This window comes from Anolis carolinensis, chromosome 1 (genome assembly GCF_035594765.1).
Source record: "Anolis carolinensis isolate JA03-04 chromosome 1, rAnoCar3.1.pri, whole genome shotgun sequence".
In the NCBI taxonomy this organism is placed as follows: domain Eukaryota; kingdom Metazoa; phylum Chordata; class Lepidosauria; order Squamata; family Dactyloidae; genus Anolis; species Anolis carolinensis.
The window spans coordinates 330,420,429-330,434,948 of NC_085841.1; the positions used below are offsets into that span (position 1 = coordinate 330,420,429).

At 38.7% G+C, this 14,520-nt stretch overlaps 1 protein-coding gene across 7 annotated transcripts in view; it reads left to right on the forward strand.

Annotated features, from left to right (window-relative positions):
• The window catches only part of ttll5 (tubulin tyrosine ligase like 5), a 177,124-nt gene that overhangs the window by 111,783 nt on the left and 50,821 nt on the right, over positions 1 to 14,520 (forward strand). For all 7 annotated transcript variants that reach the window (XR_010002127.1, XM_062968328.1, XM_062968329.1 and 4 more), the window contains one exon: positions 4,858 to 5,006. Coding sequence is in view for 6 of the 7 variants with exons in the window: in XM_062968328.1 (XP_062824398.1) it covers positions 4,858 to 5,006 (149 nt within the window). In the remaining variant the exon portion in view is untranslated. The remainder of the gene's footprint in view (positions 1 to 4,857; positions 5,007 to 14,520) is intronic.

Here is a 14,520-nt window from a genome sequence, read left to right on the forward strand (position 1 = left end):
GGCTCTTTCAATAAATTCTGATCTTCAAACACATTTGGCACAAAATAATATCTTTCTTTTAGGCCAATAAAATGTGTAAAATATTTGCTCCGTGCCATTCTTGCATTTTTATTTAATCTCTAAGTAAACTAAGGGTGTGTGTAATACCATCATGTATCAGTGTCAGTTTGAAAGTTCCTCATCTAACTGAGAGTAATTGTCATTGCCAGGTAATTCAAAGCAGAACCTTGTTGTACTGATGCGTTATATATTGGGGTTACCCAAGGAATCCATCAAATTGTTAGGCTAAATATAGCAGCTGAATCAAGTTAGTGCAGGAAAAGTATGCTGTCAAAATGAAGGAAGCTGATGGTCTGGCTCAAATAAGTCTTGTGTACTCTGGTGTGTGCACACTCTTTTGAATTCATTGCCTATATTTAATTTTTCTGTAATTTAAACACCTGTCTATGTGGAATGTGTGAAATGTCCTTCCCCGCCACACTCAACTGTTTACGCACCTGCTTCACTTAGAATGACAGCTTTAAAATAAACAGCATTTTCATATTGAAGAGAAGTGCACCAAGGTAGTCTAGAAGGTGAAGAATGGGACAGAATGGTAAAACAACCTAGTTAAATACGGAGGAGAGATGACTATATGAAGTTTCATGTGGGACTTCTTTGCTGGAAAATTCTTCCTTTAAGTGTGACAGAGTGAACACTTCATATTTAATGGTGACTTTCAATTATACTTTTTTTTAGTTTTTGCAAATCTTGGCAATTTTGGCATTTGGGGGTGAAGTCTCTTCTTGGCATGTTGCATTCAGCACTTCCTAGGCTAATTAGGCATAATTTTCTATTATAGCCATGAAGAGAGGTTGGTAAGAAATTGTCATTGTGATGATGCTGATGATGGAAACTCTGAATTATCATCATTAGAACAAACCAGAATTATAAACATGGTTTCAATTAGGATTAAGAAACTAGGTTGTTTTAGTCTTGGCAACTATCATTATCTAATTTAGACATAACAGGAAGCTGTGGCTCATTAACCCAAGAGTCGTTTAATCATGTCACTCAGGGAACAGAGGAATGGCATAAGGAAAAGGCATGCAGGCACAAGACTTTTGCATATCTCAGCGTATTAAACAGAAGTATGCATGTCTTACCCATCACTGCCTAGTCTTTTTCAATCAGTGGAAAAATGAAATCAACAGTAAAGGTTTGACTTCTCTCATTTGAAAATGCAGAGCCAAAATAAATGCCCTAGGAGGGAGGGTGTTTCTCCAATCTTATAGGTATTTCTTTGAAAAGGGCAGTGTTGCCTAGATGGGTCCGAGGAGACTTTAGGAATAATGGCCTTTACTCATTTTTCCTTTTCTAGTTCTTTCCTATTCCCTCTTCCAACAACCTAAAAGACGGCTTTATACATGGACTTCACCAGATGGTCAACACCGAAATCAGATTGACTACATCCTTTGCAGCCAAAGGTGGCGGACATCCATTCAGTCGGTGAAAACAAGACCTAGAGCTGACTGCAGCTCAAATCACGAACTTCTTATTGCAAAATTTAGAATCAGACTAAAGAGAATGGGGAAAATAAACAGACCAATTAGATATGATCTCACAAATATTCCTAGTGAATATGCAGTGGAGGTGAAGAATAGATTTCAGGGACTAGATTTAATAAATAGAGTCCCAGAAGAACTATGGACAGAAGTCCACAACATTGTTCAGGAGGCAGCAACAAAGTATGTCCCAAAGAAAAAGAAAACCAAGAAGGCAAGATGGTTGTCTGCTGAGACACTGGAAGTAGCCCAAGAAAGAAGGAAGGCGAAAGGAAACAGCAATAGGGGGAGATACGCCCAATTAAATGCACAATTCCAGAGGCTAGCCAGAAGAGACAAAGAACTATTTTTAAACAAGCAATGCATGGATAATAATATAGACGATAGCTTTGACGGTGTGGTGAGTGAATTAGAACCAGACATCCTGAGGAGTGAGGTTGAATGGGCCTTAAGAAGCATTGCTAATAACAAGGCAGCAGGAGACGACGGGATCCCAGCTGAGTTGTTTAAAACCTTGGAAGGTGATGCTGTCAAGGTAATGCATGCCATATGCCAGCAAATATGGAAAACACAAGAATGGCCATCAGAGTGGAAAAAATCAATTTATATCCCCATACCCAAAAAGGGAAACGCTAAAGAATGCTCAAATTTCTGTACAGTGGCACTTATTTCCCATGCCAGTAAGGTAATGCTCAAGATCCTGCAAGGAAGACTCCAACAATACATGGAGCGAGAGTTGCTAGATGTCCAAGCTGGGCAGAGGAACGAGACACCAAATTGCCAATATCCGCTGGATAATGGAGGAAGCCAGGGAGTTTCAGGTAAACATCTATTTCTGCTTTATTGACTATTCCAAAGCCTTCGACTGTGGATCATGGCAGGTTCTTGGTGGTCTGGGGATACCAAGTCACCTTGTCTGTCTCTTGAGAAATCTGTATAAAGACCAAGTAGCCACAGTAAGAACAGATCACAGAACAACAGACTGGTTCAAGATTGGGAAAGGAGTGCGGCAGGGCTGTATACTTTCACCCTACCTATTCAACTTGTACGCAGAACACATCATATGACGTGCGGGGCTTGGCGATTCCAAGGCCGGAGTTAAAATTGCTGGAAGAAACATTAACAACCTTAGGTATGCGGATGATACCACTCTGATGGCTGAAAGTGAGGAGGAGCTGAGGAGCCTTATCACCAAGGTGAAAGAAGAAAGTGCAAAAGCCAGGTTGCAGTTAAACATCAAGAAAACCAAGATTATGGCAACTACACCTATTGACAACTGGCAAATAGAAGGAGAAAGCGCGGAGGCAGTGACAGACTTTATATTTCTAGGCACGAAGATCACTGCAGATGCAGACTGCAGCCAGGAAATCAGAAGATGTTTACTTCTTGGGAGGAGAGCAATGGCCAACCTTGACAAAATAGTGAAGAGCAGAGACATCACACTGGCAACAAAGGTCCGCATAGGTAAAGCAATGCTATCCCCCATAGTAACCTATGGATGCGAGAGCTGGACCATAAGGAAAGCTGAGAGAAGGAAGATAGATGCTTTTGAACTTGGGTGCTGGAGGAAAATCCTGAGAGTGCCTTGGTCCGCAAGAAGATCCAAGCAGTCCATCCTTCAGGAAATAATGCCTGGCTGCTCACTGGAGGGAAGGATATTGGAGGCAAAGTTGAAATATTTTGGCCACATCATGAGAAGACAGGAAAGTTTGGAAAAGATCATGAGTTGGGGAAAATGGAAGGAAAAAGGAAGAGAGGCCGATCAAGGGCAAGATGGATGAAGATATTGGCATGAACTTGAAGGAACTGGGGGCGGCGACGGATGACAGGGAGCTCTGGCGCAGACTGGTCCATGAGGTCACCAAGAGTCGGAAACGACTGACCGAATAAAGAAGAAGAAGAATGAGGGAAGGTGTGCAAGGTGTGAAGGAAGGTGTGCAATTCAATATACGTATTTGTTGGGATTGCAGTGGTTACGAAGAGCGTTTGGTATCCATTGAGCTGCACTACCATCATTGCTTTCATGCAGCTAGAAGCCTAAACCTTTCAGCAAGAGAAGGAGAGCATAGTCAACATGCAATCCAGTTAGGTTGCTCTTCCCATACTTGCAGCTGCTGTAGTGCTGGGCCTTAAGAGTCCAGCAAAGTACCAGCATCCAGGGTATCTTCTAGAACAAAACCAAGCGGATTATCTGAGCAGTGTTGCTCAAGTCCAGGCACATCTTCCTCACAAAAAGGTTGCCAGAATTCCTGGAGTTCTAACCTGCCTTTCTCCACCCCGAAGGGGATTCAAGGCGGCTTTACATGTAGGCAACTATTTGATGCCTTAAAACAATGTACAATTAAAATAAACATTTTAAAATAAAATTATAAAAGACATTAAAACATTTAAAAACATTTAAATAATCCTCATCCCTGACCATTAGACCAACTGGCTACAGCTGATGGAAGTAGCAAGCCAAAATATTTAGTGAGACCCGTGTTAGGGAAGGGCTGGTGCAGTTGCACAACAGCAGAGTGTTTGTACCTATAGAAATAAATATAAGATAATACAGAAAGGTTCAATGATCTCTTGAGTGAAAAGCTTCAAAACCTTACAGTCATATTCTTGGATGTATATTGCAGTTTGTTAATGTTACTGGATTTCAAGAAAAGCCCACTTAGCTTTTGCTATGGTGTTGACATGCAGAGAGCAGCATGTTGCTTTTTGTAGCATTCTGCTCTATGGAATGTTTTACTTCCTTAGAGATTTGTTGAAGTCATAGCATTGTGGACATGGGGATAAACTGCTCTGGTCAGAAAAGGCTCTCTTTTTGTTAATGTTGTGTAAACTTTATCTTTTCTTATGTTCCAACTTTAAATGTTGCAACCAGCCCTGAGCTCCTGGGATAGGGTGGAGTTGTGTAAATACCCAAGTAAACACATTCTGTTCATTGAGTTCTTGTTTCATTCATCTTAACTATTACAACGATTAAAGGAAAGGGATAAATGCCAAAGAACAATGCTATCATGTTTATAAATATTTGAATTTTTGTTGTACTTTATCCTGCCCTTCCTCAAAGGAATTCAGTGTAACTCATGTGGTCTTTCCCATTCAGCCACCAACCCTTTTGTAGCAAACCTGTGAGGTTTAGAATCAAAGACATGTTGACTGGCACAAAATCATTCAGTAACCTCTTTCCACATTGCACCGTACTCTCTCTCTAAATATAAGCCATGAAAATGTCATCATTCAAATGTGTTATATTCCACAGCATCTTGTTATTGTTTCCTCAAGCCTTGTGAATTAATTTTCCTTTTATTTTGTTTTCCAGTTAACAAATCTAAATCTCATGAATGGAACTGTAAGCAGAGTAAATACTACTTCCAGTTACCGACCATCACTCAACCCAGGAGGTTCATTTTGGGCTTTTCAAACGCACGCACATGCAACTGACATCAGGCCTGCATCTTTGGCAGTTAGGTAAGTCAACTTGCTTTAGACAGAATTTTCATGTGGCTCATAGAAATACTTCTAAATTTACAGGGCTTTAATTGGATGAGATTATAGATTGAAGAAGTATGTTAAATGGGAGGCACTCTTTAGTTTCACTATGAAAATGGAGAATACTATTTTAGCCTTGATGACTAGAAATTAGCAGTCACCAGAGTGGATATTAGATGTGTTTTTCCTGAGATGTAATATTCAGCAGCATGTAAACAGAAATAATGGATTGCAAGTTTATTGTTTTATTTCTTTTTGGTCTTTATGCCAAAGTAGTACTTTTCCCTTTTGAGAGTAGGTGATTACATTTCAATTCCCTTATCCTCATCTATATAGAAGGTAGCCCAATCAACCTCTTCACGCTTGAAATGTCAAGCCTTTCCCAGCTCTTCTACCCAGTTCCTCTAGTTGGAGAGTTATGGATCAAACCTGAGGCTTTTATGCATCTTAGCAATGTGCTGTTTCATCAAGTCACAGCCTCACACTAAACTTACATTTTCTCAATCCATTGCCAGATTGTCATGTTTATGTTTTGTGCACCATTTTTTTCTAAACCAGTTACTATGTACTTAGCAGCAGCCTTCGTGTTAGTTATTTGCAATGAAATATTATCAAAATGATCATGGTCGGCTTATTACTTTGTGTCATCTAAAGTGCATGAAGCTGTGGAGATGCTGAATTGCTGTCTGGATTGTTAAGAAGACTGATGAACTTCAATGAATTGGACCAAAATTCTAGACATCATGTGTGCATATTCTCAGAGCCAGGAAGCTGGTGTTCAACTTTTCTTTAATTGAGTTGTTTTCCTCCTGAAGGAGTGGGTGTGTAGTTTGGAAGTGCTAGTTCATCGAAGTGGCCTTAGTAGCTTGGAGCACAGTTTACCAGCTTGGACTGCTTCATCATCTGTGTATTTTAATGATTAGGAATAACCTTGCTACAACGTTTGATACTCTGGTAAATTTGAAATCAGATTACTGTAAAACCGAAGTGGGAAACTTCTCTTTCTCTAAGTGCTGTTAGTTTGAGAACAACTAATGCCATAGCTATAGTTTCCATCATTTACTATGCTGACTAGAACTGAAGGAAATTCCAGTTCAACAACATGTGAAAGCCCATCGTCCCTGAAATATTGGAAGCCTCAGTTTTTGCAAAATTCTAACCAGTTTTGTAGTGAGGTCATTGAGAAATTATACTGAGTGGTGGTTATAACTTGTACATTTCCAAATGGCTTGAAACCCAAGTGTCTGAATGAGTACCTACTCCCATATCATTCTGCCCATGCATTAAGACCTTTAAAGTGGGTCTTCTCCAAATACTATCAGAGGGACCAAAATGGTGATGCTCTTCCAAAAGAGGGAGCTTCTCTAGTTGTGACCTTGATTATTTCAAAAAGATGTTGAAGTACCAGGCATTGGTCTATGGTGGATCGACCTTCCCTGAATCCAGCTTGCTCCTCAGCAAGTATGTTTCCTTGTTCCAGCTAGTCCTGGAGTTTCCGTTGAAGATGTCTTGCATATAGCTTACTGATTGTATTGAGGAGGCTGATTGGTCTGTAGTTTGCATGGTCATCCTTTGTCCCTTTCTTTTTGCAGATGGGGACAATAATGAAAAGCTGCTAGTCCTTGGGGATTTGGCCATAGTTGTTGGTGCACATGAAAAGTGATGCTAGTATGGGAGTCCAGAAATACAGATTGTTTTTTTTTTTTTTTATTATTTTTAAAGTAATTTTATTGTGCTCTTATATCTTGCGTGAAATACAGTGTCATAACCAGTACAAGACAAAACTGAACATAGAAAGTGGACATAAACACCCCCTCCCATCTTGACAGACACAAACCAAAAAAAAAAAAAAAAAAAAAAAAACCAAAACCAAGACACACATATACATTAAAATTGACTTCCATCTATTATCTAGTGTTGTTATTGTTTTTCCTTGATACATTCGATATTGTTCTATTTCCTCTTAAGTTCAGTCCTTCTTTTGACCTGAGGCCTAATTCTCGCCCAATGTTACTCATCCAGAGTATATACTTATCATCTATATTATCACCTTAAAGTTTTCATTTCTTAAGTAGTCTTTCATTGGCTCCCAGTTTGTCGCTTTTCTTGGTTTGCCCTGTGTGTTTGATAGTAAGTATGTCAATTTATCCATGTTCATAATTTCCAAAATTTTATTAAACCAGGCATTTATTTCTGGTCTGATTTTCGTTCTCCATTCTTTTGCATATACTAATCTTGCTGCCGTAGTTAGGTAGCAGAATAGAATTTCTTTATTTCTATCCTCCAAGTCTAGCATTCCCAGTACCAGTATCTTGGGATCTAGATTAATCTTGATTGACAGGATTTTTTGTATATTTTGATGTATTTCTTTCCAGAACTCCTTGGCTCTCTTACAGGTCCACCAACAATGATAGTAGGAGCCTTCCTGATCTCCACATTTCCAGCATTTGTTGGAGGTTTTTTTGTAAATTTTGGAGAGTTTTTGGGGGGTTAGGTGCCATCTAAAAAAAATTTTGATCCAGTTTTCTTTTAGATCTACCGAGTATGTGTATTTTAGTCTTTTATTCCAGCATTTCTCCCACTCTTCTAATTTAATTGGGTACCCAATATTTCTCGCCCATTTGGTCATGCATTCTTTGATGTTGACTTGCTCTGTCTTCCACTCTAATATTTTTTTATAAATTTTCGATATAATTTTGGATTCTAATTGTATAATTTTATCCCAGCATGTTTCTTTGTCTTCGAATCCTATCTTCTTATCTATATTAAAGTACTCTTTAATTTGGGCATATTGGAACCACCCTATGTTCTTAAAATCCTGACTTAGAATTTCCTGTGTTTTGGGTTCAAAAATTCCCTTTTCTTTGGTTAATATATCCTTATATTTTGGCCAGAATATTCCTCCCATTTCTCTTCTTTGACATGCCTCTAAGGGGGAAACCCATAGAGGTGTTTTCAAGAAAATCCTTCTCTTATACTTATCCCAGATCTTTATTAGGGATGACCGAATAAAATGATCCCCAAAGTTTCTGTCTATTTTTCTTTTTTCATACCATAAATAGGCATGCCATCCAAAGCGGAGGTCTACTCCTTCTAGCGTCAATAATTTCGTTTTTTTTAGCGTAGTCCAATCTCGAATCCACATTAATCCGCAGGCCTCGTGATATAATTGTAAATCTGGGAGTGCCAGTCCCCCTCTTTTTTTTTCGTCAATCATGTACACTCTTTTAATTCTAGGTTTTTTGTTTGACCAAATAAATTTGTTTATGTCTTTGTTCCATTTTTTGAATCTAACTGCATTTCTAATTATCGGGATGCATTGAAATAAGAAAAGCATCTTCGGTAGAATTGTCATTTTCATTGCCGCTATTCTCCCCATGAATGATAGTTTCTGATCTTTCCAGGTTGCTAAGTGCTTCTGAATATCCTTCCATCTCGTATCGTAATTGTTTTCTATCAATTGTGAGTTCTTGGCTGTCAATATTATGCCTAAATATTTTATTTTTTTACTAACTTTAATTCCAGAAATTGTTGTTAATTCGAACTGTCTTTTCTCAGTCATATTCTTTGTTAGGAAGGTGGTCTTGTCTTTGTTTATTTTAAGTCCTGAAATTTTCCCGAAATTTTCTAATTTATTTAGCCAATTGCCTACCGTTCTGACTGGCTCTTCTATGATACAAATTAGGTCATCGGCATAGGCCTTAATCTTATATTGTTCCTTTCTAATTTTTGCTCCCTTTAATTCTGTGTCCTCTCTGACTGAATTAATTAGTGTTTCTAATGCAAAAATGAATAGTAAAGGGGAGAGGGGGCAGCCCTGCCTGGTTCCTTTTGAGATTTTAAATTTTTTTGATTCTATTGAATTTATTCTTATTGTGGCCTCTTGTTTTTCATATATTTTGTTGATAGCATTATTGAATCTATATCCCATATCTAATTCATTAATTAATATTTTAAAAAAATCCCAATTTAAACTGTCGAAAGCCTTTTCCATGTCAATCGCTAATAGAGCTATTTCTTCCTTGTTACTTTTTTCATAATATTCAATGATATCTACAATTTCCCTTACATTATCTTTTAGTTGTCTCCCTGGAAGGAAACCTGATTGTTCTTCTTTTATCCAGTCCTTTAGAACTTCTTTCAATCTGTCCGCTAAGATGCATGTAAATATTTTATAATCTTGATTCAAAAGTGAAATAGGTCTATAATTCTTCACGTTTTGGGGATCTTGGCCTTCTTTATGGATCATTGTGATTGTAGCGAGTTTCCACGAATCTGGAATTTCATTATTATCTAGGATCCTATTCATAATTTTTTTTAAATAAGGGGTTAGTTCGTCAATGAAGACTTTATAATATATCCCCGTGAGTCCATCTGGGCCTGGTGCTTTATTCCCATCTATTTTTCTAATTATTTTTTTGATTTCTTGCTCAGAAATTTCTTTATTTAATTTTTCCCTTTGTTGATCCGTTATTTTGGCTAGTTTTTGCTTGCCTATAAAACTCATAATTTCCTCCTTTTTTATTTGGTCCTTGGTATATAATTTACTGTAAAATTTGTAGAACTGTTTAACTATCTCTTGTTCTGTAGTATAATATTTACCTTCTGTTTTTATTTCTATTATATGTTGGGATTGTTTTTTCCTTCTAATTCTCCAAGCCAACCATCTACCTGGTTTATTGGCGTGCTGAAAATGTTGTTGCTTGATATACCTTAATTTTTTTTCCAATTCTTCCAATTCTAAATTTGTCTTTTGTTTCTTAAAGATTTCTAGTTCTTGTTTTATTCTTTTGTCTCCTGGGGCTTCTTTTAACCTTTTTTCCTTAATTTTAATTTCCTCTAAGACTTTGTTGAGAGCTTCTCTTCTCTGCCTATTTTTTTGAGCGGTCTGTTGTATAAAGTGACCCCGCATTACCGCCTTACTGGCTTCCCATACTATTTGCTGCGTTACTTCATCTGAGTCATTTATCTTAAAATATTCCTTAATAAGTTTCTTATTCTTTATAATATCCTCCTCTGATTTTAGCAGATTGCCATTTAGTCTCCAAGTTCGTGTTTTCTGGGTTTTGTTTATTATAAATTCTATTGGGCAGTGGTCTGAGTAGTTTCTCGGCATAATTCTAATTTTTGAGATTTTGGGTATAAGTGAGGTTGACATCCATGTCATGTCTATACGGGACCATGATTTATGCCTGTTAGAAAGAAATGTGTAATCTTTTTCTAGCTGATGGTGGATTCTCCAGGCATCTTTTAGGTCCCAATCTTGTAGGAGTTTTTGGAAATTTATCGGTAATTTTCCATTTTTTAATTTCTTACCTCCATTACCGTCTCCTTTTTTATCTAAGTCCGGATCTATTATCCCATTGAAGTCTCCCATTATTATTAATTCTTCAAATTCTTGTTCAGCTATTTTATCTTTTAATGTGTTGATAAAATTTGTTTTAGGGCCAGTTGGAGTATATACATTACATACCAGGAGTATTTTGTTATAGATTTTAATTTTTACTCCAATCATTCTCCCCTCCTCATCTTTGAAAGCCAGTTCTGATGTCCATTTGGGGTTTACATATGTTACTACCCCTCTTTTTTTTTCGGGAGCTGATGAGATATATTCATTTCCGATACTTTTATTGATTAGGTGCCCAGCATGTCTCTGGTGGATATGGGTCTCCTGAAGAGACACTACATCAAATTTGCATTTGTTAAGGTAATTGAATAAAATTTTCCTTTTATTTGGTGAGTTTAAACCATTAATATTATTTACATAACCTTTTAATTCCATATTTTAGCATTGATTGGCTGCCTCCTCCCCCCGTAGCTCCATTTCCTGGGTTTGTGAATTAGTCTCGAGTGTTGGTGGATCAGTTTCAGTCTTTTCTGGAGAGAACATTCTGGGTTTCTTTCTCTTCCTTTCACTGTCTTGTCCGGTTTTGATGGGGTCCACTGTTTCTTCCATTAGTTTTTCATAAAAGTCTTTGGCTTTGTCCTCCGTTGTCAGCCAAAATCTCTCCTCTTTATATGTTGTCATGATACCTTCCCTCCTCTCCCATCTAAATTTGATCTGTCTTTTTTTCAGTTCCTCAGTGAGGAAGAGATATTTTCTTCTTTTTTGTATTGTACTTGTGGGAAATTCTTTAAGTATTGTCACTTTTTCTCCTTTGTATCTAATAGTATTTTTACTACTGCTTTTGAGTACTTCCTCCCTGACTTTTCTCTTTGAGAACTGTACTATTGCATCTCTAGGTACATGGTTCTTTTTTGAGAAATTTGTTGTTATTCTAAAGGTTCGGTCAATGTTTTCTTCCATCTCTTCATCAGTAATTTGGATCAGGTCTGCCAGTAATTGGGTTATTACTAGCTTCAAATTTTCTCTTGGCTCTTCTGGGAGGTTTCTAATTCTTATTTGGAGGTCTAATTCTTTTTGTTCAATTTTTTCCTGTCTTGCTTCTAGTTTTGCGTTTTTCATTTCCAAAATGTCTATTTTTCTTTCAAGTTTGTCCTGTTTCTTTTCCATTTTATGTTCCTCTTGTTTGATTTCTTTGATACTCTTTTGAATATCCTTCATTTCCTTTTTCATTCCTATTAGTTCATCCGATAAGTCCCTCTGTATGTTTAGCCTTTGCTCTTGGAATGATCTTTGGTTTTCTGTAATTTTCTGAAGTTCTTTCATAATGTCCTTTAGATTTGGGTCCCCCGGCAATGAGTTTCTTCTTTCAAACATTTTTCTATCCTCCATCCTTCCCTTCTGTGTCGCCATTTTTTTTTTTTTTTTTTTGATTATCTCTATTGGTTGGATTAATTGTGATGGGTAGTGGGTAAAGTCTTTAGGACCTAATTTTAATTGGGTCCACTATTCTGTAAGATAAACCTATGGGGTATGGTCTTTTGGGCTCACTCTAGGGCCTTCTGGTTAATGGTCCCTTCTACCACCTTCCTTTTCTGTCCCTCCTTCCGTTCGTCTGCTTCTCCTCCTCGTCTGTCCTCTCCCCTCCGTCTGCTTCTCGTCCTCGTCAACGTCTACTTCTCGTCCTGGGTCCTGTCCTTATTCCTCGTCCACCTCTCCTTCTCGTCCTCGTCAGCGTCTGCTTCTCGTCCTGGGTCCTGTCCTTATTCTTTGTCCTCTTCACCTTCTGGCTCCGTTTGGGTTTCGTCTGAACTTATGTTTATTTATTATTGTTATTATTATTTTTGTCCGTTGTAGATCTGCCGCTCGAGTTTCTTTCCGTTTTAACCTATCTAAAATGCCTTTGCCTCTCTGTTGCTCTTACTGTGAAACGCCTTCCCTTCTCGGGCTCTCCATCGCCCTCTGCCCGGGCTGCTTGCTATTGCTCCATTCTGGTCCGTCTCCTTTTGTCTCCCCTTCCTGTTGTGCGCTGCTGAAATCTTGCCGGATCCTCCTCTAGCCGAGCTCCATATAACACGTGCTAACCACAGAGCTCTGTTGGAACCTTGCCAAAGTTCGCCCGGCTCTCTGCTCGACTGCTCCTGAGACACAACAATCCTCTCAAGGTCAGCTGCGGCGCTCTGATCTGATCTCTTAAGGGCGAGGTATTAATCTCTCAAGGCTCTTTTTTTTTTTTTCCCCCCTTCCTTGCCTGGCGTGTACGGGTGTTTTTTTTTTTTTCCCCCAATTCCCTGGGTTGCTTATGTTTCTACAGGGTTAAACCCTTCTGGTTTTCTTTAAGTTGCCTATTTGTCTGTTTGTCTGTTTATCAATTTTCCAACCTTAATTATTGGCTATTTGTCGCTTCGTCCCGCTTCGTCCGTCCACCACCCTTAGGACCCTCGTCCGGACCCCCTGGGCTGCTCTCCTTGAGGGAAAACAGTTCTCAGGGGTCGTCGGCGGGGCTCCAGAGGTTTAGTTGGGTTTAGTATTCTTTGAAGCTGCGTCTTTTATATTTGGGCTTCGCTTAAGCTCCCCTTAGGTTCCTTCCTTTTCTTTTGTGCCAACGGCCTCAGATTCTAATCTTCTGTTCTTCTATTCCTGAAAATACCTTCTCTCATACACCAGTTATAGATTTCTGTTTCATGAACTCACGTTTCGTGTGTCGTCTTTTCCTTTTTTCCTTCTTGATGAAAAGTACGGCTAGGCAAGCTGTTTGCGGGAACGGATCGCCGCCCGCGCGGCTTTGTCCCCGTCCGCTGACCCCTGTTCCCTCGTCCGGACCCCTTTGGCTGCTCTCCTTGAGGGAAAACAACTCTCAGGGATCCTCTATGGGGCACCAAGGGGGTTGGCTACCTCCTGAGCCTCGATCCGCTCAGGAGGGGGAGCTTTTGGCTCTACCTGGACGTTCTGGGAAGCCGGTACTCAAAGAGCCCTCAGCCAGCCGCCATGTCGCCGTACCCGGAAGTCAGAAATACAGATTGTTTTTGATGGTCTCTGTTGGGATAAGATCTTCTCCTGGGGCCTTTCCTGGTCTTAAATGGGCAACCTTGATTTTAGAATGATCTTAGGAGAGATACAATTGACACCATCCTAGCTTTGTTTTTGGCACCAAATCAAAATGTTCACTTTTGTCCAGACAATTTAAAGATGCAAGGAAAATCATATTTTTCATTCTTGATGAAAAGGTGCATATCAGTTCACTGAGACACTGTTTTGAGATAATGTTGTAGTTAAATTTTTCATATTTTTGAACATTTTGTCAAAACTTATTTGATACAAAATGCAGCAATATAGTAATTTCTCTGCTTCTGTAAAAGTGTTTTCTCTGTACTGAAATGTTGAACTATGTCTTGTAAGACTTAATTCTTCATCGTGGTTTCTGTGAAATCACACATATGGGTTTGTAATTACTGACAGTAGAAGTTTTCTGCTAAAATAATAGTTTTGCTCATACACCTTTGCCTTTATCAAAGAAAGATGCCCTTCTGAAACAATTAGGTTAGGTCCTCAAGCTGTAAGAAGCTCTACCCCTTTTTTGTAATGTCCCAAGGCAGATTTACAAATTACTTGACTCAGTACAAGATAACTTCTTGTGACCTTGTTTCCCTAAAGGTTTTATCCAGTAGAACCAAAGAGTGTTGAGGCAGATCATTTTTCTGCTGCAGCGGGGAAAGCCACATTGCTGTAACCCTGGGACAAGTTGGCAACTGTGTGGGATGTGAAGTACAGTTCTTGTCTTGATGCCCTCCCAGAATGACTGGCGAGGAACTAAAATTTCAATCAAAAGTATGGTAACTTCCACTTTTCAAGATAATTTGGTTTATTACAAGTCTTTCATGGCAGAATTATCCACCTAGATCACGTGTGCCCAGATTCCCCTTTATTTGTTTTAAAGCATGAATGTGTCATATTATGACTCACCCAAATTTCCAAGAGATGGCAATAACCCGATTTTTGGCATCAAACTATTTGAATTATAATAATGTTAGTTGAACTAATTTTTATCACGCTGGAGAAATCTATGCTGGCAACTTCGGTTCTTCCTCTTCTGAAATAGCCTAGAGGCTATCATTGTGAGTTGGCACAATTTTGACTAAGGATTGCTTT